Raw genomic sequence first — 20,816 nt, forward strand, 5'->3', positions numbered from 1 at the left:
CATCTCAATATATACTTCAAAAATATTAACTCTTTATAGTATTTACTAAAATATACGTAGTAATTTAAAATATTAATGATACGAAACGTGGACTAATTGACAAGCGTGAATAAGTTTCTACTTTACAACATTATTTTTCACTCTCTAACCAACCTCATAAGATTCAGTGCGTTTTCTAGTGTGGTCGGTTGACACACACCCAAAACACTGGTCAAATAACCGAGTAACCCCTAATTGACCAACTAAACAAGTAATCTCGGCTATACAATGTAAGCAGTCACGTATGAAACTTTGTGCATAAAATTACAAAAATCATAAAAATCAAAACAGATCACCTTATTATTAATAAAATAAAATCATAACTATTTAGTTTTTCTAAAAAAAATAGAAATAAAACTATTCAAAAATTTTGAAAAATAAAAAATAAAAAAGTGGGATATTGACATGTCAACTAGTAGTGGGTTTGACTTTTTTCCAACCAAATTTTAGATAATGTCTTAAACCAAAAAAAGGGGCAATTTTGTCATTTTCAAACAATAAAAATCGAATAAAGTGCTATCTTCTCTCTCTCCTCTCCCTTCCCCTCTCTCAGAAAACCAACAGAAGAGAGAGAAAGAAAGAGACCGACTTTCATACCAGAAAACCAACTTTGTGACTCAGTGAGTGGATACCGTCCGTTTTTTTCTGTTAGAGAGAGAAACAAATTTTAATTATTATTTTCCCCAAAAAAAACCCCATAAAATTATTATCCAAAAATACAAAAAAAAAATGGTGTCTGACCAAGAAATAGCAGAGGGTTTAGAAGCTTTGTTTCGTGAAACTAACCCTAATTCCTTCACTTCCCTAAATGAAGTTATTCATCGATTGCAATCGAAATTAGGGTTTGATCTTTCCACCAAAATCGATTTCATTCGTGCTCATATTAGCTTCCTTTTTAGTACTCCTCAATCGGCGATTCCACCGCCGTCGTCGGCGCCGGCGCCGGCGACGGTTTCTCCGGTGGTGGTTTCTCGGCCTCATCCCCAGAATTTGAATGTAAACCCTAACCCTAACCCTAATAATAGCCCTAATGTTGTTCATCCTCAGCTTAATGTCAATGTTGTTCATCCTCAACATCGGGTTTTTCATCACCCTCCTCCTCCTTCGGCTCAGTCGTACTTCCCAAGGGGCCCCACTGAGATCAGTTTTGCTCAGCCTGGAACTGGGACTGTTGTTTCTGACTCTCTCTCCTCACCAACTGCTAAAGAGAGGTTTGTGTTTTTTTGTCTTTTATTTTTAATAAAAATTCTTTAATTTTTCTAGGGCATGTTTACAATTTGGGGGTTTTTAGACGTGGGTCACTTTGGAAATGCGTTAAAAATTAGAAAAGAGCTGAGTGTTTGAGATTTTTAGGGTTAGTTTTTACATCTTTTGCAGTTAATTAGTTGTTTTTCTGCTCCTTTACTGTAGGCAAGTGATTATGATTAAATTTGATATCTTGTGTGATGGGTCTTGTAGCAATGTGTTGCTGTCATGTGTATCGCCTATGAAGAATTCTGCCTTTAGGGTGAATGGGGGATTTCTTGTGTTGTTGCGTTTTTGGTAAAGTTTTGATCTTGATCGTTGTAGCTAGATTTAGTTAATGAAATGAACGGTTTTTAGATATTTTGGTCCTTGAATGCATACTATTTAGTCATTGGGGAATGTAAAGTTTGGGACTTTAGGCTTCTTATATACTCGTTTAGCTTACACATGTTGTGTTTTGGAGTCATGGCATTCTGTGGAGCTTTGTGAGGTTCAAGTAGGACCAGAGTGTATAGAATTGAGTTAGGTAGTATGCTTCATTCATAGTAGTTAGGTCATAGTACCTGTCCAATTGTCATGGCGAAGGCCTATTTTGGGTAGTTGGGCTGTTTGTCTTGATTGCTATGGAAAAACATGAAGAATCTGAATGTATGGGAAGATAAAGGTTTCATCAGTTGGGATTAATGAGGTTGAGAGGTGAAGAAACCCATAATTTGACGTTGCTGGATCAAATGTCTCTATGCAAGGGTGTGTACGTGTTATGTAATGAATCTTCTACTATTGTGATTTAAGATAAATCGAAGGACTTTAAAGTGTATATCTATTCTTACTTCCTCCGTTTATTTAACTGTCCCATTGGGGATTTTGGCACGATTTATCAAACATACTTTGACTAATGTCTGTGAATTATACATAAGAAACAATATAGTTTTGTGGGTACTCGTTGGAATCGTCTCAATGAGTAGATTATTGATATTCATTTGTTATAATTTATATTTAATGATAATTAAAGGTACTATTGGTCAAAGATTTGCATCGGCATGCGTGTCATGTCACTATGGGGCACTTTAAAAACAACGGAGGGAGTATATAATATGAATATTACCATAGATTTTGTTTGATGTTTTAATTGTTATTAGGATACTATTAAATTAAGGGGCATTTGGGTGTGTGTGGTGAATCTCCTACTCTTGTGATCTAAGATAAATCAAATGGCTTGAAAATTTATATTGTATAATATGACTATTGGCATAGATTTTGTTTTAATAGTGATGAGGAATTTACCAAATTAGGGGCATTTAGGTGTGTATTTGGTGAACTATGTTATATGGACTCGAGTACACGACATTTATGTTGTCATACTTTGCCTGACACGGACCCATGTATGAAATCCAATTTTATTCCGGATACGTCATTTGGTCGTTGGGCACGACGATGTTTGTTTAAGAAGAGGAGTCGAGGTTTCATGATGGCCATGAATGACGCTTCGAAGGGGGGGGGGAGAGGAATGGCTTTTTACTATATATATATATATATTTTTTTTTTTGTTTTTACTTTAAGGTCATTTGCAGATGGGAAACTCTTAAAGCAAAATGATAAGGGATTTTTGTGTATATATATATATATACACACACACACACACATATATATATATCTTTTTTTCATATGTAAGTCAACAAGAACTCGAAAGGCACGTGTTGTGGGTCAGTTTAGTAGTCTAATATTTGATGTAAAATTAAATTAAATTTTGCCTTCCTAGCAAGACTTTATTAACCTTTGATTGAAGATATTTTCACCTAATTGTATTGCCATGTACCGTTTACCATACCCGTGTCCAAAGTTAAGATAGTGTCCTTGTGTCATTTTTTTGAAAATGATGTATCGGACACTCGGATCTATACCCATATTTGATATTCGTTCTGGTGTCCACGTAACATAGGTGGTGAATCTCCGTGATCTAAGATAAGCCGAATGGCTTGAAAGTGTATATCTTTTCTTGTATAATATGAATATTGGCATAGATTTATGCCTTAGTGTGAATAGGAAACTACCAAATTAGGGGACGAATGGTTGGTATGATACCATATTGGTATCAACTATGATTTTAGAATGATTAAAATTTATGGGTTTAGGAACCTTTTTTTTTTTTTTTTTTTTTTTTTTGTTGAGGGGGGGGGGGGGGGGGGACGTGCCAATCGTCTAGGTATGGAAATAAAAATTTGTGTTCATTTCTATACATAACCCAAACACATGGTTTTTAGAATCAAGCTCAAATCCCATACCTTCTGTATTTAATTCTTCCTTTTAAGCCCATATCAGCTTAATATTCTTACTTGTCATGAATGCTTTAAATGTCAGGAATCCTACGGTTTGATTCCATTATTTATTCATCTTTTTTAATTGTGATTGGCCGCTTTATATGACATTTGGCAATTATGGATATTCTATACTCCTATCAGGTTATCTATTAGAGTACCTTTCAACTGCAATTTGTCTTTGCCATTGTGGCTTTGTGTATTTCACCAAAGTATACACAGGCTAATGCAAGTTTAACACCTTATTTCTGGAAGTGATATGTTGTATTTCCATTCACTAAATTTATATATATATATTTTTTTTTTTTTTAAATTACACAGTTATTCTGGCAAGACATCCGGTCTCCAGGTCTTGTATTTTCAAATATTTGGTCTTTGGCCTGTTTCGTTCTGGTCTGGTCTGGGTTTGTACCAGTGACCAACCCTATTTAAGATATCAATTTGTCCCTTTTATATTGTTTGCCTCTATGCTTCTCTTTATTTGTTATGGAAATATTTTTTACTTTTCTATTGCTGGGATTTGAACTAACATGTGTTATAATTTCACCTCTATTGTAGTACCCAAAGTCGACCAAAACGAAGAGGAGGCCCAGGAGGGCTGAATAAACTTTGTGGTGTTTCACCTCAGCTTCAGGCAATTGTTGGCCAACCAGCCTTGCCTAGGACAGAGGTTTAGCTCCTTTATTTGCTCTTTCTTTCTTCTCTCTATATCTATTCTTTCTTGGTTATTCAATGTATGTATCTGGTACAGATTGTGAAGCAGCTCTGGGCCTATATAAGGAAGAATAATCTCCAAGATCCAAGTAATAAAAGAAAGATAATTTGCAATGATGAGCTACGGTTGGTATTTGAAGTTGACTGTACAGATATGTTTCAGATGAACAAACTGCTGTCAAAACATATTGTTCCTCTTGACCCAACAAGTATGAATAGCTTTGTATGAAAAAAAAAAACTCTCATATCTGCTTTCTATGTTGCCTTTTGAGCCTATGTTTTGATGGCTGCAGAGGTTCCAGAGCAACCATCCAAGAAAGCAAAGGTTGAAGAAGCTGAAGTTCCGAGCACTGATCCTGCGGCCCCTGATACACCTGCTGCTCCTGCTGTCTCTGCAGCCCCTGTTACCCCCGCTGTCTCTGCTGCCTCTGTTACCCCTGATGTCTCTGCTGCCCCTGTTACCCCCGTTGTCTCTGCTGCTCCTGTTACCCCTGCTGCCATTGCTCCTCCTGCTGCGACTGTTCCTCCTGCTCCTATTGTGATCTCTGAGGCACTGGCTAAATTCTTTGGTACGAGTGAGAAGGAGATGCCTCAATCTGAGGTATATAAGCGTATTGAAGAGTACATCAAGGCACAAGGCTTGGAGGTGGGTGAACATTTGTTTTGGACTGCTTTTGTCTAATTATATGTACAATTTATGCTTGGTAAAATTCCTGAAAGCTTTTGGTGGTTCTGTACTTCTTGAATTGGTTTGATCACTGTTGTTGGTTTGGGATAAGTGAAAAATATATTGAAGAGGTATGAATTAGTACCAGTACAACGGAAGATCCGAGTCTAAATGATACAGAAAAAAACATTCATAGTTGGAGAAATAGTGACAGTTCTAGTTATAGTAAATTGGATGTTTTGACAAGTCTGTCCTGTGAAGTGCTTTTTTACTTGTGGAATATTCTAATATTTTTGATGACATTGCTCAAGATTTTGGATTGGATAGTGTACTTTACACGGTGTATTAGCTAAAAAAAAGGATAGTTGGATAAAATCTTCAAATCCCACTGCAGAGAATCTCAAGTACCAGGTTTATCAGTTAATGCACCTACCAGAGTGCCCTAGCAAGTTCTGATTTTTAATTAGTGACACTGACGAGTAGGGCTTTCATGTTCTCTGCTAATAGGTCTTTTGTTGAACTTGATCTTGTTTGCTTGAGTTCTTAGTACTATCCTAATTTGTGGTTGCTTTTCAAATGAGACTGACCCCATATAATCTTCACTTATGGATTCATGTTGCCAGAATGGCCATGGATAGGTTGATTCCTGATAAGTGTGAGTTCCATTTATGGTGACCATGTGCAAGGAACTAAGGACAGTGAGGCTGCCAAGACTGCACTTTTTACATTGAAGATGACCATTTAAGTCTGATCTCATGGAGCTTAGTTGGCTCTAATGACTATGGATCTTACATTAACCATGCTGATTGTCAATTATTTTATTCAATTGCAGGGGCAACGCTGTTTAGGACAGCAGTGCACTGTAAACCTGTGATGGGTGACATTATTTCAGGAGTGTTGTGGACATTGAGGCAGGGGATTTCATGATCTGGGTAACTGCTGATCATGTTGCTGTAAACCCTAATTTAAGAGCCTGTATTGTAAAGGTGGAGGTGTTTAAAGGTCTGTTGTTGAGGATTAAGGGTAAAGGGAGGTTGTCATGGCTCATGGAGTCATGGGGGAGTATGAAGCAGGAGAAAAAGGTTGATAGTGAGATAGTGATGATGGCCTGTGTGTGGAAACAGGTCTAGGGGGAAAGGGAAGGTTTAAGGTTTTATATCTCAAAGGAAGTGGTGTGGTATATATATATATATATATATATATATTTCCAGTTTAGAAGCTTATCTGGTTGTGTTACCATTTTCTATTTGGCTGTAAATTCTGTGCAGCCTGTGTTTTCTTGGTTCTGGCTGCTATTTTCTTATGCATATGACTTGCCTTTTCCCTGTAGATTCAAACTATGGTCCTTTTTTTTTTTTTTTTGGGAGTAGTTGCTGTGTGGCATTGCATTTAATGGGGTTTTCGTTTTGAGTTTTTGGCTGTGGTATTGGTAAATAGTTTCTGTATGGAGGCAATGGCCTTTTATGTATTGTTATAGAGCATAAACTGTGTGCTTCACAGTGCCCGTGCCTATGTTAGCCCTGTTGACCTTTGTTTGTTTTCTGAATATAAAAGGTATAACTAGATGAATCAAATTAAGGATGGACAGCATGAATTAGCAGTGGCGGAGCCACATTAGAACAAGGGGGGACAGTTGTCCCCCCATTTTCGGAAAAAAAGTTTTTCTAAAAAAAAAAAAAAATCAAGAAAATACAGTAAAAGGCTATAAATAACATATACTTACAGTAGATATCACAATATTGAATATGGTTTGGTGGTTGAGTCCTTAGTAAGGCTGTGTTTTGGTCCTAGGTTCGATTCCCTACTCTACTGTTTTTCAGCTTTTTTGTTTTTTTTTTCCCCTACTTCTTGTTTTTTTTATTACATACTCTAATTTTCAACAACCTTTTTAATTTGATTTTTTATTTCCTATTTCTTGTTTTAGGATTTTTAATGTTATTTTTTATTTCCTACTTCTTGTTTTTAATTATCGCTTTAACTAAGTGTGCTTAAACTCAATTTTTTTTTTACATTTCTAATAAATAGATTACTATTAATTAATTGTTTGTAACTGTGTTTTAACGAAATACATATTAATAATATGATTGATTTGAAAAAGTTGAGTTTATTTTTTCGAATGTAACTCAAACCCTGGCCCTTCATATCTACCATCAATTTGTTTTAACGATAATTATTTGACTTTTTATTTATCAATTATGTGATTACATAACAGGATTTACAAATATAAATTTATTCATTTTTGTTGGATAATTTTCTTAATATACAATAAAACTTTTTTACCCCTCTTTTTCCATATAGAAATAATTGGCATATGTGATTTCAAATAAATATTAAACAATTTAGGTTATTTTTTTTTTTCTTGAGATTTTTGCCGAAACTTTAACCTCCAAAATTTGTCCCCCCGAATTATAAATCCTGGCTCCGCCACTGTGAATTAGAATGTAGTGATAGCGAAGAAAGATGGATTCAGTTCATATAACATCCAACCTAGATTCCTAGCTTTGTATAGGTATTCTGCATTGTGCAGCTTAAGTGCCCGTTTTCCCTAAGTACAGGACTACTTGATCTTCTTGCATCCTCACAGCCTCACCTTTATAATGATTTTTCACTTTTTTTATGATGATGATTAGGAGTTTCTATGAATTAGATCTATTTGCATGTTGGATTTTTTTTTTCTTATTATTATTTTTTATATATTTGTATATTTTAATTTTTTTTAGGACGAGATCATATTTGGGATTACTCACTCTGTTGTATTTTACTTATTTTCCAGGATCCTTTAAATTCGATGGTCAGATGTGATACAAAACTTCAAGAACTGTTGGGATGTGAAAGCATTCCTGCTCCTGGGATTCGTGAAGCTTTGGCTCGTAATCATCTTTTCCAGCGAGCATGATGTAAAATGGTTAGTATCAATTACTACTTTCTTTGGGGTATTGCTTTAAAGTAAAAGCACACATTGATCTGAATGTTTGTGATACTGGGTGTTGTTTGATATGAAATTGATGATGACTTACATGTTTCTGGATCAAGCTAAATATTCTTTTCATAAATATCTTCAAAAATTAGTTCATCTTTATGGTCCGCTGTTATCCAGTTAGCATTTGCATGATTACTGGGTAACTTTTATGAGCAATGAGTCTCCTGTTATGTCTTTTGTTTGGCATGTAATACCTGAGATGAATTATACAACACATATCGTTGGCTATGATAATCATCTGTTTCACATAACTATTTATCAGGTTTTATTAATTTTTTTTTAGTATTATGGTGTTATGATAATTGGCTATGAAATTCATGTGTCATTTGAGAGGTATTCTTTAAATTTTTCTACATAATGGAATATCCATCCTTTAAATTGATTATGGGGCCAAGACAGTTAATTTATGAAACAAAATCGAATCTTAAAAGACTTGTGTGGGCTTAAATTTATACTCCCTCTGTGTTTTAACAAGTGTTATAGTTTGATTTTTGTTCACTATTCACATAATTATTTTGACTTGATTAATTTACTAATATATAAAAAAAACAAATGTTATTGTATAATACATTATTGGATTCATTATAATGTATACTTTCATAATATCAATTTTCAAATAATTTTACTTGCATATAATGAGATAAATTAATGGTCAAAGTCGTGTCTCGGCATGCGTGTTTGGTCAAAATGTAACATTTATTAAAACACGGAGGGAGTATAATTGGGTGTGTTTATTCACATATTTCTGTTTACTTATGGTTATTCTTGTTAAAAATATTAATCTTAAGCTCCTTTGTGAATCTTTATATTCTCCGTTAGTAATATGTGGCTCAAAAACCTTGACATATCCAACCCAAAATTGAAATGTTAGATTTAGATAAAGTGTTGAACACCGGTGCTGTAGATAAAATGACGAGTTGGGATTGGTATATGATGCAAAAGCAATGTGGCAAACTGTTGCTGACAGTCACACCGACTTGAAAGACCCAGTTTAAGCTGTTTTTTATTTGCTGTTATAAAATTTGTAGTTTCTGAAGTGTTCTTGTAGTTTGGTCTTCTGTGCATCGTACTTCATTTTCGTTTACATATGAATGCCATTTACACAATGATGTTGTTGCTTGCAGGTGTTGATTTAATGGCAATCTAACTGACATGGTTGGATGTGTTCTAGGCAAATAGTAGTCTGAGCGATCTATCTGGACATTATTGTAAGTTATGCGTAGGAAGATGACTGTAATTAGGTTCAGGATATGATGTAGGTAAGTAAATCCAAAGTTAGGGCTGGGACTCAGAATCTGCTGTTTATTTGTTATTCTGTAGAGATGCACTTCGACTATGATGGAGTTTTCTAACCAGTAGGGGGATTCATAGATCTTATGACTTAGAAAGCTTTGTACAAGATAGTAGTGATTACTTGCCTGTCTTATGAACATTTTATTTATTAATGCTAGGCTTTTAATGTTGCAAATCACATTTATATAGTTATGTCCTTGTGTGTTGTCATGTATAGGTAATCAAAATTCGAAAAATAAATAAAATCAAAATGTCGCTTTGTGAAAGTTAAACATCATATTGACCTTGTCATATTCGAAAAAGCATTATAAATTTGTACTTTCATATGAATATATACTATGATAGTATGATTTATGACAGCAATGTGGAAGTATGAAAAAAAACATTTATTAAATTATTATCAAACTTTGGTTAACTAGCCCACCAAGGGCAAGCAATCAACGGATTAGCCTTTGTTCTTAGGACTGCATTTGCCCCAAGCACCATGTCCACCCGAAACTGTTTCATTGAGCAAGGCAAATTACTCTCACCTCACCTCAGCCGCAATGCAGGTTTGTCAAAGCCTGAATGAAATAAAGACTTGTTTCTCACAGGACTATCTGGACTGCAATTGCTCAATCAGAACCTGAAGCTCGACTAGCTTCCAATTGTAAATCAGCGAAGATGCTGTTTCTTCTCACCTTCGCTGGTTGTTACTTGGCCCGCCAAAGAATGGTCTCATATAAGCATCATCAAACTTTCTCCAGTATGAATGTATAGTGTGAATGGGTCTTTCAAACAGCATTGATAGACTGTCCTTAGCCCGACTCAGATTTGTAGCAGTAGATTCGTCCATTGAAAGCATTGGTAGGGTGAGATCATCTTTAGGAGATTTGGGCTCTTGGGTGGGAGAATGCGGGACTAGATAAAATATGAGTGGCTTTGTTAAAAATCCAAAGACCTGTGGATGCAAAGAAAAACTTGATTGAGATTTATTTTTCTTCCCCGTTTATGTTAATATTTTTTTCCCGCGCTTTCCCAGATAGAAATTACAAGAAAAACAATCAGTGTTTTTAACAGAAGTTACTGAAGCACAACACAATTTTTGGTAGAGTTCAAACAAAGAATATAGCTTACCAGTGTAGTAAAGAGTACAACGATCACGGTAGTGGTAACCATTGTAGCATTGATCGTATCCATTGTTACACCGGAGTATGTAAACTTCAAAGTTCAAACATAATAAAGTTCACAGTAATCAGCAAAGTATATCACAAAGCAATTGAATATGAGAGCTAAGTTAGAAAGGCTATGAATTGAACTGGCATAGGATAAACATGAACCTGTTTAAATGCTAAGGCAATTGAGACAGCACCTCTCATAAGTCCAGCCCACCATATAATTACCTACACAGCAGGGAGGTGAACTAGTAAAGCATGAACAAGTTTTTAAATACATAACTCGGAAATCTAGCTACTTAACAAGAAGCTTACCTGCTTTTTAAATGTAATGGATGATCTTCTTCCAGATCTCTCTTTCTCTCGATTCATACGATTGGACAAAGCGGATAGAGGAAACACAAAAGCAGCACGAGCAAGTAAAATAAGAAATACGATGGTACCGTAGATGCCCAACAATGTCCAAATGCTGCAGGTAACAATGAAAACACATTGGAAACCAAATGTATCAGGCAGACAGGCACCCCTAGTTGATACTTGGGATTGGATTATTAACTATTCTAAATAAAGATTATATATCCAATGCATAAATGGTCTGATTCCTGAGAGTGATATATCTTTACTCAAAAATATCGAATAACATTGTCCAAGCAGAAGAATTGATGCATTAATTCCAATAGCATACTAATCAAAACAAGGAATCATATAGCTCATGTATATGATCAAAACAAGCTAGAATCAGAAGCATTTGGTAGCAGTATAAATTGAAATTATTAGTCTGAGTTGCATAAAATAAAGAAGTCGCCGTACCTCAGCCTGGTCATTTTCCATTTCTCCATATCAAAAACATCCATACCCACGTAAAGGAAAATGAAGGTCTCGGCAATGAATGACATGGTTGCAAATATGTGCCTGCAAAAGTTTGAGAAAAGTGACAAAGTACACCAACACAATCATGTAGAATTCTCTTCCGGTTTTCTCTAGAGTGCAGAACTTTTTTAGGGGGGAAAGAGCTTAAGTACATAATCATATCGACTGCAATAACATTTAGATGAAAACTGTTCTGTCTACCTTGTTGAAATTCTTGAATTTTCTGTAATATTATACCACGCATAATGTGACATTACGATACCACAGAAGAAGACAGTCAGAATTCCACTCAGCTCTGCTAGCTGCAAAAGCCAAATTGAAACACAGAAGAGCATAAAGCTTTAATGATATACATGTATAAGGTAGTAACTAAAGAAAGCAGATCAGCATGATATGATATATGCATGTTTAGTAGTGAAATGAAAAGGAACAAGTTATAAAACGATTATCAAGACATGAGCAATTGCTATAGAATCATGCATATCTGAGTGATAACCAACAAACTCGCAACTTTGAGCAAAAATATGCACTTGCCTCTGCCAATGTGTAGGAAAGATATGCCATCAAAGTCATTAGGGCGATTTCACGATCTGTGGAATGTCTGTAAAGAGATGAGTAACATACTTTTAACTCGACTGCCAACCAAACTTAAATTATGGTATGAAATGGTTTTAAGCTCAGAACACTTACCTACCAAAATACGATGCTTTAAGAGCATATGCAGTCAGAAGCCCTGTCTGCAAGAATAGAAGAAATGTTAAGAATTGGATCTGTCAGACAAACAATTTCTGAAACAAAGGATATACTTTGAGAAAGTATTTCAAGTTGTTTAAACTTACACCAATCCCCAGTGCAGTGCTCGCGAAGAAAAGATAGAGAAAACTTCCAAGAACATGTGTCCAATCACCAACTTTTTTCACATTGAGCTTTTGAATTGCATTGAAGAGAACAACTGATGTTGCATCGTTTACAACCCCTTCCCCAAAAACTAAGCTGTACAGCAGAGGAGTATCGTCTTGATTAAGAACCTTCAAACAAAAGAAACTTATTAGAACTGATGCTTATGAAAATTTACATCATCACACTTAAAAGGCGCTAAATTGATCAATGTACGTACTGACCTGAAGTGTGCACACAGTGTCAGTAGACGAGAAAATAGTACCAATAGCTGAATTAAAGGTACAAAACAAAAAGATAAGTGAGTTAACATAAAAGATCACTGGAAATTTAGCATGAAAGTGACTAAAAGGAACATAAAGCTTACCGAGGTAGTCTCGTGCTGTTAGCGCAGCAAATCCAACTTTAGGAAGCAGCCACCAGCTACCTAACAGACGAAAACATGCAGGAATGACTTAATGAAAAATTCATTTTCAGGCCAAATGCAAAGGCATAAGAGGGTCTGCATATTACCAAGAGAAATGATGGTTGTTGAGATAAAGACACCAATTACACCGAAAAGCATAATTGTCAAGAAGTTTTGGAAAAATTGTTTCTTCTTAACTTGAAACCTGAGTCAAGTACAAGCAATATATGGCACCTCAGTAAATCTAGTGAATGTAGTTATCTATATTATCAATGAAGTCAAGTGCACTGACTGACTGATTACCCTGCATTGAAGATGATCGGCGGAAGGAGATAGATGAAGAATAGTTCTTCATCAAACCGTAATATGTGAGAGTTTGTCCCCTTGCTTATGAACAATATAATCATTCCAGTCAAGCATCCCTAAACCGAGGCAAAAAGTTCATCAATACTTGAAAAACATGCTTGATAGATATGAAAAAATGCAAAGAAGGTTCCTATATATGTTTTGGTGTATGAAATGACAATTCTAAAAGTAATCACTAAGGTTGGTCCGGCTTAAAGAGGTTTTGATGGCCATTGTAGGAACAACGCGTAAATTCTTTAGTCTCATTTCTCTCAACTGTAATGTATAACCATTCAAGGCATAACTAAGCCTTTAAACTCTAGTTTTATCATATGTTAACTTCTCTATTTCTTAGCACACACAAAAATTGCATTCTTCTCTTTCATTTCTTGCAACTCACAATTTTCTTAAAGTCACAAACTTCTTGGGCAGATCATATTATAAATGACTAAAAAATTTCTGATAATGTAATTCCTTTAATACAAAACTTATCAATGAACTTATGAACACAGGCTAAACAAATCATCTAACAAATGACATTATAAACATTAAGTAAGGTTTCAATTGGATCAATCTACCAAACTTAAGGTATAGTCATTGGAACAAAAGGTTTACTACTCCTAGAATGTTACATTGTTGCTCCAAATGAATATGTACCATATAACACGAACACCATCATTATCACACATAATAATGTATCGTTACGTGTATACAACATGTTCGGTTCACTTCTTGTTCATATTTAGTCATACTTATTAAGATCACCACATTCCACCTCCTAGTTCCTAACATCTAATGTTACATATAGCATGTTCGGCTTATTTCTTGTTCAAATTTAGTCTTATTCATTTAGAGCACCATACACAAATATACATTCACAATATTCCACTTTCTAGTCCCTAACATCTAATGTACATAGCTAGTGTAAATATGAAACATTTAAATAAATGTGCATTCTACTACCCTATATGTTACTCGGACATGAATGTCCGAAACAGTTAACCCATATATGTAAATCCGACCCAAGTAGTGAAACATAACAACTACCCACATGCAAATTTGTCAAGCATGATCAAAACAACCCTTTTTTTTTTTTTTTTACATACTCCTACCCAACAAATACAAATTACTTATAATATGTACAAAGTATATATCATATCATATAAGTTTTGTATGATTTAAATCAATGTAACAAATAACAAAATGAATATAGGAGTAATTACAATGACAATGGCAGTGATAGATTCATTGAGCCAGCGATTTTCTTCAAGCAAATGACCAATCACCAAACAAAAGCAAAGAACAGCCACAAATACTGAAATGGGCACTACTTGTGCATGCCCACTTTCACCCATATTTGCTATTTCCACTCCTTTTTCCCATAACAAATCCATAAAAAACACCTATAAATTTGAGATTTTTTTTTTTTGATTAATTGAATGTATGTGTGCAAAAAATATAGGAGATAATTGTGTATTGTTAAAGGTAGAGAAGAGCGAAATTCAAGCTCTATATTGACATCTGGACTTTGGACTGTGTGATATTGTGTTACGTGGTATTTTTATGAGAGGTGTTTATTGTCATTTTCTGGTTTCATTTGCCTACTTTTATAGTAGGTTTTTATTGATCTCTTGGATGTAATCCTAAATTTCATGTTCCAATTTTCAATGTTTATCTTTGTTTATTTATAGTTTTGGTCAAGGTTGCCAAGAGGGTAGGCCCAATCCATTGAATTCGAAAAGATTTACTCCAGAACAGTTCGGTATAACATATTGGCTCATCTGAACTTCACTTATCTTATCGATTGAGGTTATCTTATTTGAATTTATTCAAACTTATTTACTTATCAGTTATCTTATCAAACTGAGTTATCTACATAAAATTATTATATGTTATTAGAATTTACTCCTTTCTTATAATTAAATCTAAAATAAGTAAAATAAAGGATTTTTTGACTTTTACCACAAAAAAGAATTAAAAAAATGTTTTTTACCACCAAAATTTCTAGAAATTTTATTTTACCACCAAATAAAAAATTAAAAGTTGTTTTTTACCACCTGTCGTCAAATACCTAACGGAATTTTTTAAATTCTTCGATTTTTGTGTCAAACACAAGCTTTTTAGGGGTTTTGGGGGGCACTTTAGTCCTATGGTACCAATTTGAGATTAGAATTAACAAAAATGATCGAAAATACCTCGTTTTACGTGTTTAAAAAACTTCGATTTGCGTGAACACACAAAACGAGGCATTTTCGATCATTTTTTGTCAATTTTGACCTCAAATTGAATTCGTAGGGCCAAAGTGCCCCCCTAAACCTATGAAATACATCTTTTGCGCACAAAATTCGAAGGATTTTTTTTAAAACCGTTAGATTTAACAGTTTTCTTGATGTTTGGTGGTAAAAAACAATTTTTAGAAATTTTTTTGGTGGTAAAATAAAAGTTTTAGAAGTTATGGTGGTAAAAAACAATTTTTTGATTTTTTTTGGTGGTAAAAGTCAAAATTTCCTAAAATAAAATGAGGAAAAAAATTAATATTTATGTACCATAATTGATTTTAAGTTTTAAATGACCTCAACTTAAGGAAATTAATACTGATTAGGGGATTTTTCCACCAATCACCATCTGACAAGTGGACCAATCAGGTTCCGCCATGTGTCCGTCACATGGGCCAATAGGAGCCTGCCACGTGTCAAGCAATGACCCGTCCACTATGGACCAATTACGACACGACATGTGTCCTTCCCATGACACCTGGGATAACTGGTCACCAAGGCCCAACTTCCGAGGGAAGCCCAATCAGCCCAAGGTTAGCCTAAACCTAGATTGGCACGTTTCCCGAGGTTATAAATACCTCCCTTAATCCTCATTAAGAGAAAAAAACACGAAGATTACACACGTTAAACTCTCTCACCTAGAGAGACCCAATCACTTTAATTTCCGCATTAATTACTCCTTAATCAAGTACTAACTTGACCGTCGGAGGCGGATCTCCAATCATCCGGAGCATCCGTTTGTTTTGCAGGTACAAGCGTTCGGTTCCAGTCTCGGAATTGTAACTCTCCCGCAGGACATCAGAAAACCCCGAAACATTTTGGCGCCGTCTGTGGGGAGAGTACTTCTGAGATGGCATCCACGTTTGTACCGACTCCTGAAGAGAGACGTCCCCTGGACGACCCTCTAGTTCAGTCGGACCACGATACTAAGACTGAATTTGAAGTTGAAGCTCACACAGCTTCAGACGGGACCCTAAGGGCCCGACGTACCCGTCATACCGAAAGGAGGGAACGGGAACATCTTCATACAGGAAGCGAGCCAGCAGGCGCACCGCCTGTTCGGCAACAGCCGACTGATGGGTCTGCTCCCATCACAAGGAACGAACTCATGACCTTCATGAGGGACTTCAAGGGAGAAATTCAAGAGTTGATCAACAAGAAGCCGCCTGCTCTGGACAAGGAGCAGTCGGCTAAGAAACCCTCCACTTCACAGAAGAGGAAGCCAGTTCAAGGGCGAGAGGCGACCCCTCATCCTAAATCTAGGAAGCGGGAGCCACCTGCCCTTGATTTCACAAAATACCGTTTTCCTACTCCAGGAAATAGGAAACCTGTTCGTCATATTCAGGCGGACGGGTCGAGGAAAGCATACACAGACGCTCGGCTACTGCTAGAGCAGAAGAAGAGTGACCGATTGTCAGAGTCGGCCTCTACTTCAAACTTCCAAGACAGTCTGCGAAATACCTCGATGAGGCATACTCAGTCGTATCATGAGAGTCAGTCAGGCGGCACCTCCCGTCAGTTCGGCTATCATAGCGACCAGGCGGTACCAAACTTACCGTTTGTACCGCAACAACAGTATTTTTTACAGCCACCTCCGTTTGGTGGACATGCAGCAAAAAACGTCCAACCTATGGACTGGCAGCTACGGTTGCTTAGACTTGGTGAACAGCCGTCGGCCTTCTCCAAGGAAATTACTGAAGCCGCTCAGCCGGCCAAAGTGAAAAATGTATTAGTAGGCGCCTATGACGGCACTACTAACCCAGAAGACCATCTGATGGCATTCACCAACCTGATGTACCTTCAAGGGTTGGATGATCCCACTTGGTGCAAGTGTTTCCCAGCGACTCTCAAAGGAATCGCACAACAATGGTTCGGCAACCTGCCGACTGGTTGTGTAAATAGCTTCAAGACGCTTGCTTACTTATTCACCTCCAACTTCGCCATGAACATCCCTGCGAAGAAGACGACCCTTGATTTAGGAACAATTCAGCAGGGCGAGAAGGAGGGGCTTCGTTCTTACATCAGGCGGTTTAACCTGATGAGAATACAGATTCAAGGGTTATCGGATGAAGTAGCCTATACTGACTTTTTCAGAGGTCTCAAAGACGGGTCGACCTTCAAATTTGATTTGGTCCGAAAGAGGGTGGCGACTCTTCAAGAGGCCTTGATTGAAGCGGAAGCTTATATACAGGCGACTGATCTTTGTAGTACGGTAAAACAGTCAGACGGGAGAAGGTCCGACAAAAGAGAAGGACGACAGAAACAGTCGTCAAACAAATACGAGAAGAGAAAAGAGGTTTGGGCGGCTGATTCCTCTAAACAGCCGGCCCAGAAAAAGAAAAAAGAATTCAAACCATACTCCCCAAAGTATGCGTTTAACAAGGATAGCCAATTTATCCTAAAGGAAATCAAGGGACGGATCTCAATTGAAAAGCCGGTCCCCATGAAGGGTTCTGCAAACAACCGGAACCAAGAAAAATTCTGTGATTATCATGAAGATGTTGGTCATCACACCAATGAATGCATCAGTCTCATGCGGTATCTGGACCGCCTGGCTGAGCAAGGTGATCTTGACACTTATGTCAAGAAATCTACGGGGAACACTTCCTCGAAAAAGCAGTCGGCCAAAAAGAATCAACAGGCCGACAGTTCCGATACAGATGATGCAGTCGTCTACACCATTGCAGGCGGCTTCTCAGGAGGCGGCCCCACTATTAGGGGCAACAAAGACAATATCAGACGGTTAGATGTAAATTCCGTTCACCAAGAACGACCCTCCAAATATTCATTTCCTGAGATTGTCATCACTGAAGAAGATCTAGGAGGGGTAAGATGGCCGCATGATGACCCTATCGTTATTGAATGTAAAGTGGCCAACCAGAGAGTAGGCCGAATCCTCATAGATACCGGAAGCTCCTCAGATCTCATCAGTAGCAAATGTCTGTCGAAGCTAAAATATCATACTGATTGCATACAACCGGCATCCCACCCTTTAGTAGGGTTTGGAGGAGGAGTCGTCCACCCAGTGGGACGAGTGGATTTACCCATCCGCCTGGGCGAAAAAGGGGAAGGACGACACATGGTAGTCCGGTTCCTGGTAGTAGAAGAACTCTCGGCCTACAACATGATTCTGGGACGACCAACCCTGAATAATTCCAAGGCTGTTATAATCCCATCTCTTATGTTGCTCAAGTTTGAGAGGGATAATGGAACAGTCGGGTCCCTAAGGGGAGATCAAAGGATGGCCCGAGAGTGCTATCTCTCGGATGTCAAGCCCACTGTTATGGCCACTATGTCGAGCGGTGGAAAAATAGACCTTGACAATGTCAAGGAGAGTGCGCCTGTTCAAGAAGCAGACGGCAAGAAGAGAAAGACATCCCAGACAGGGGCCGCAAGAAAAGACAGAAAATAACAATCATTGGCAGAGGAGCGGTCGGATGAATTCCGCCCTCAGCCAGCTGGTGAGGATACGGACCTAATGTTAGATGACTCGCGTCCTGACAGAACAATCACGGTTGGGACGACTGCTCTAAGGTACCTGGGTGACGACTTTCACAAACTATTGAAAGAATACAAGGACATCTTTGCATTCGAAGTCCATGAAATGCCAGGCATTAGTCCTGATCTGGCGGTACATAAACTGGTCGTGGATCCGAAAAAGAAGCCGGTACGGCAGAAGAAGCGGAACCATGGCGAAGAAAGAAGTCAGGCGGCAGCCGCCGAAGTTAAAAAATTACTTGATGCAGGGTTCATTCGGCAATGTTACTTCCCAGACTGGGTTGCAAATGTGGTGCTTGTTAAAAAGCCGAATGACACCTGGCGAATGTGTGTAGACTACACAGACTTAAACAAGGCGTGCCCCAAAGACAGTTACCCTCTGCCTAAAATTGATAACCTGGTCGACTCAACAGTCGGCCATGCTTTGATGAGCTTTATGGACGCCTACTCTGGTTTCCATCAAATTCCTTTATGGGAGAAAGATCAGGAGAAGACGACCTTCGTCACTGATCAGGGGTTATACTGTTACACGGTCATGCCATTTGGTCTTAAGAATGCCCCGACCACTTTCCAGCGGATGATAAACACTGTGTTTTTTTGATCAGATTGGGAGAAATGTCGAGGCATATATTGATGATATGATTGTCAAGTCTAAACTTCAAAAAGATCATCTGTCGGACCTTCGAGAAACTTTCGCCACACTCAGGCGGCACCATGTCATGCTCAATCCCAAGAAATGTGTCTTTGGAGTTGAGTCTGGGAAATTTCTCGGATTCCTTATCAATCAGAGAGGAATAGAGGCGAACCCTGAGAAGGTGCAGGCGGTCATCGACATGCAGTCGCCTCGTACCATCCGAGAGGTTCAGAAGTTAACAGGTTGTCTGGCGGCCTTGGGAAGATTTCTAAGCCGATCAGGCGACAAATGCCTATACTTTTTCCAGGCAATTAAGAAAAAGGCAAGGTTTGAATGGGGGCCGGATGCTGAGGCGGCCTTCTTGAAATTGAAAGTTCACTTGCATTCCTTGCCAAGGCTGGTCAGCCCTTTGCCCAAAGAAGTACTCTACATGTACCTGACCGTCTCTTATCATGCGTTAAGCGCTGTTCTCCTTGCTGAAAGAGACGGTTGTCAGCTCCCGGTCTACTTTGTCAGTCATGTACTGAAAAATGCCGAGTTGAGGTATCCCTTAGTGGAGAAATTTGGTCTTGCACTCTTCATGGCTGTTAAAAAATTGAAGCCCTACTTTTTGGCACATGCAGTCGTCGTGTATACAGACCAACCTATCAAGCGGCCACTTACCATCATGGAGTCGTCAGGCCGAATGATCAAATGGGCCATAGAAATACAGAGCCTCAAAGTTACTTTCGAGCCTAGAAAAGCAGTGAAGGGGCAAGCCTTTGCTGACTTTATTGTTGAGATGACTCGTCCTCCTGACTCTCAAGTTACAGACCAGGTCTGGAAGGTATATGTGGACGGAAGCTCTACTTCAAATGGTTGTGGAGCAGGCGTCATATGTCAGTCGCCAGAGGGCGACAGGTACGAGTATGCTCTACGCTTCAGTTTTCAGGCCTCAAACAATGAGGCAGAATATGAAGCTAGACTAGCCGGAATCCGCATGTGCAAGGCGGCAGGGGCAAGAAAAATAGACGCCTGTTCCGATTCACAATTGATAGTGAGTCAGTACAATGGCGAATACGAAGCAACCCATCCGGCCATGATCAAGTATTTACAGGCGGTCCGACAAGCAGTCGGCTCCCTTGAGGATTTCCATCTGACCCAAGTGCCGAGATCAGAAAACAACCAGGCGGATGCACTGTCAAAATTAGCATCATCCGCCTCCTGTGATACTCCTCGAACTGTTTTTTGGGAAGTAATGGAGAAGAGAAGCATCGAGGAAGACCCTATTGGAATCCTAGACAGAAGCTCAACCTGGATGGATCAAATCAGGGCATATCTGACAAACGGTACCTTGCCTGATGATCATCAACAGGCGGCAGCACTGAAAAAACGAGCAACCAGTTTTGAAATAATAAAGGGAGAACTTCACAAAAGGGGGTACCTTCAACCCTTCTTAAAGTGTGTTACTCCAGAAAAGGGACGAGAGATACTAGACGATCTT

At 38.0% G+C, this 20,816-nt stretch overlaps 2 protein-coding genes across 2 annotated transcripts; one reads left to right on the forward strand and one right to left on the reverse strand.

Moving 5' to 3' along the window:
• Positions 1-401: 401 nt before the first annotated feature.
• Positions 402-9,431, forward strand: LOC110723957 (protein app1-like). The gene is made up of 6 exons (XM_021903372.1): positions 402-1,250; positions 4,158-4,269; positions 4,351-4,522; positions 4,607-4,959; positions 7,754-7,885; positions 9,085-9,431. Exons 1-5 carry the CDS (start codon positions 769-771, stop codon positions 7,874-7,876), a joined length of 1,242 nt encoding a protein of 413 aa, XP_021759064.1. The 5' UTR covers positions 402-768; the 3' UTR covers positions 7,877-7,885; positions 9,085-9,431.
• Positions 9,432-9,519: 88 nt separating this feature from the next.
• On the reverse strand, positions 9,520-14,810 carry LOC110723955 (sodium/hydrogen exchanger 4-like). Its single transcript, XM_021903371.1, has 14 exons — positions 14,149-14,810; positions 12,884-13,002; positions 12,688-12,785; positions 12,542-12,601; positions 12,399-12,445; positions 12,117-12,305; positions 11,968-12,014; positions 11,812-11,878; positions 11,479-11,579; positions 11,218-11,319; positions 10,723-10,876; positions 10,573-10,635; positions 10,370-10,453; positions 9,520-10,193 (listed from the first exon to the last, which is right to left on the reverse strand). Exons 1-14 carry the CDS (start codon positions 14,317-14,319, stop codon positions 9,930-9,932), a joined length of 1,566 nt encoding a protein of 521 aa, XP_021759063.1. The 5' UTR covers positions 14,320-14,810; the 3' UTR covers positions 9,520-9,929.
• Between the last annotated feature and the right edge of the window lie 6,006 nt (positions 14,811-20,816).

The sequence above is a fragment of the Chenopodium quinoa genome, unplaced genomic scaffold (assembly GCF_001683475.1).
Source record: "Chenopodium quinoa cultivar QQ74 unplaced genomic scaffold, ASM168347v1, whole genome shotgun sequence".
NCBI lineage: Eukaryota > Viridiplantae > Streptophyta > Magnoliopsida > Caryophyllales > Amaranthaceae > Chenopodium > Chenopodium quinoa.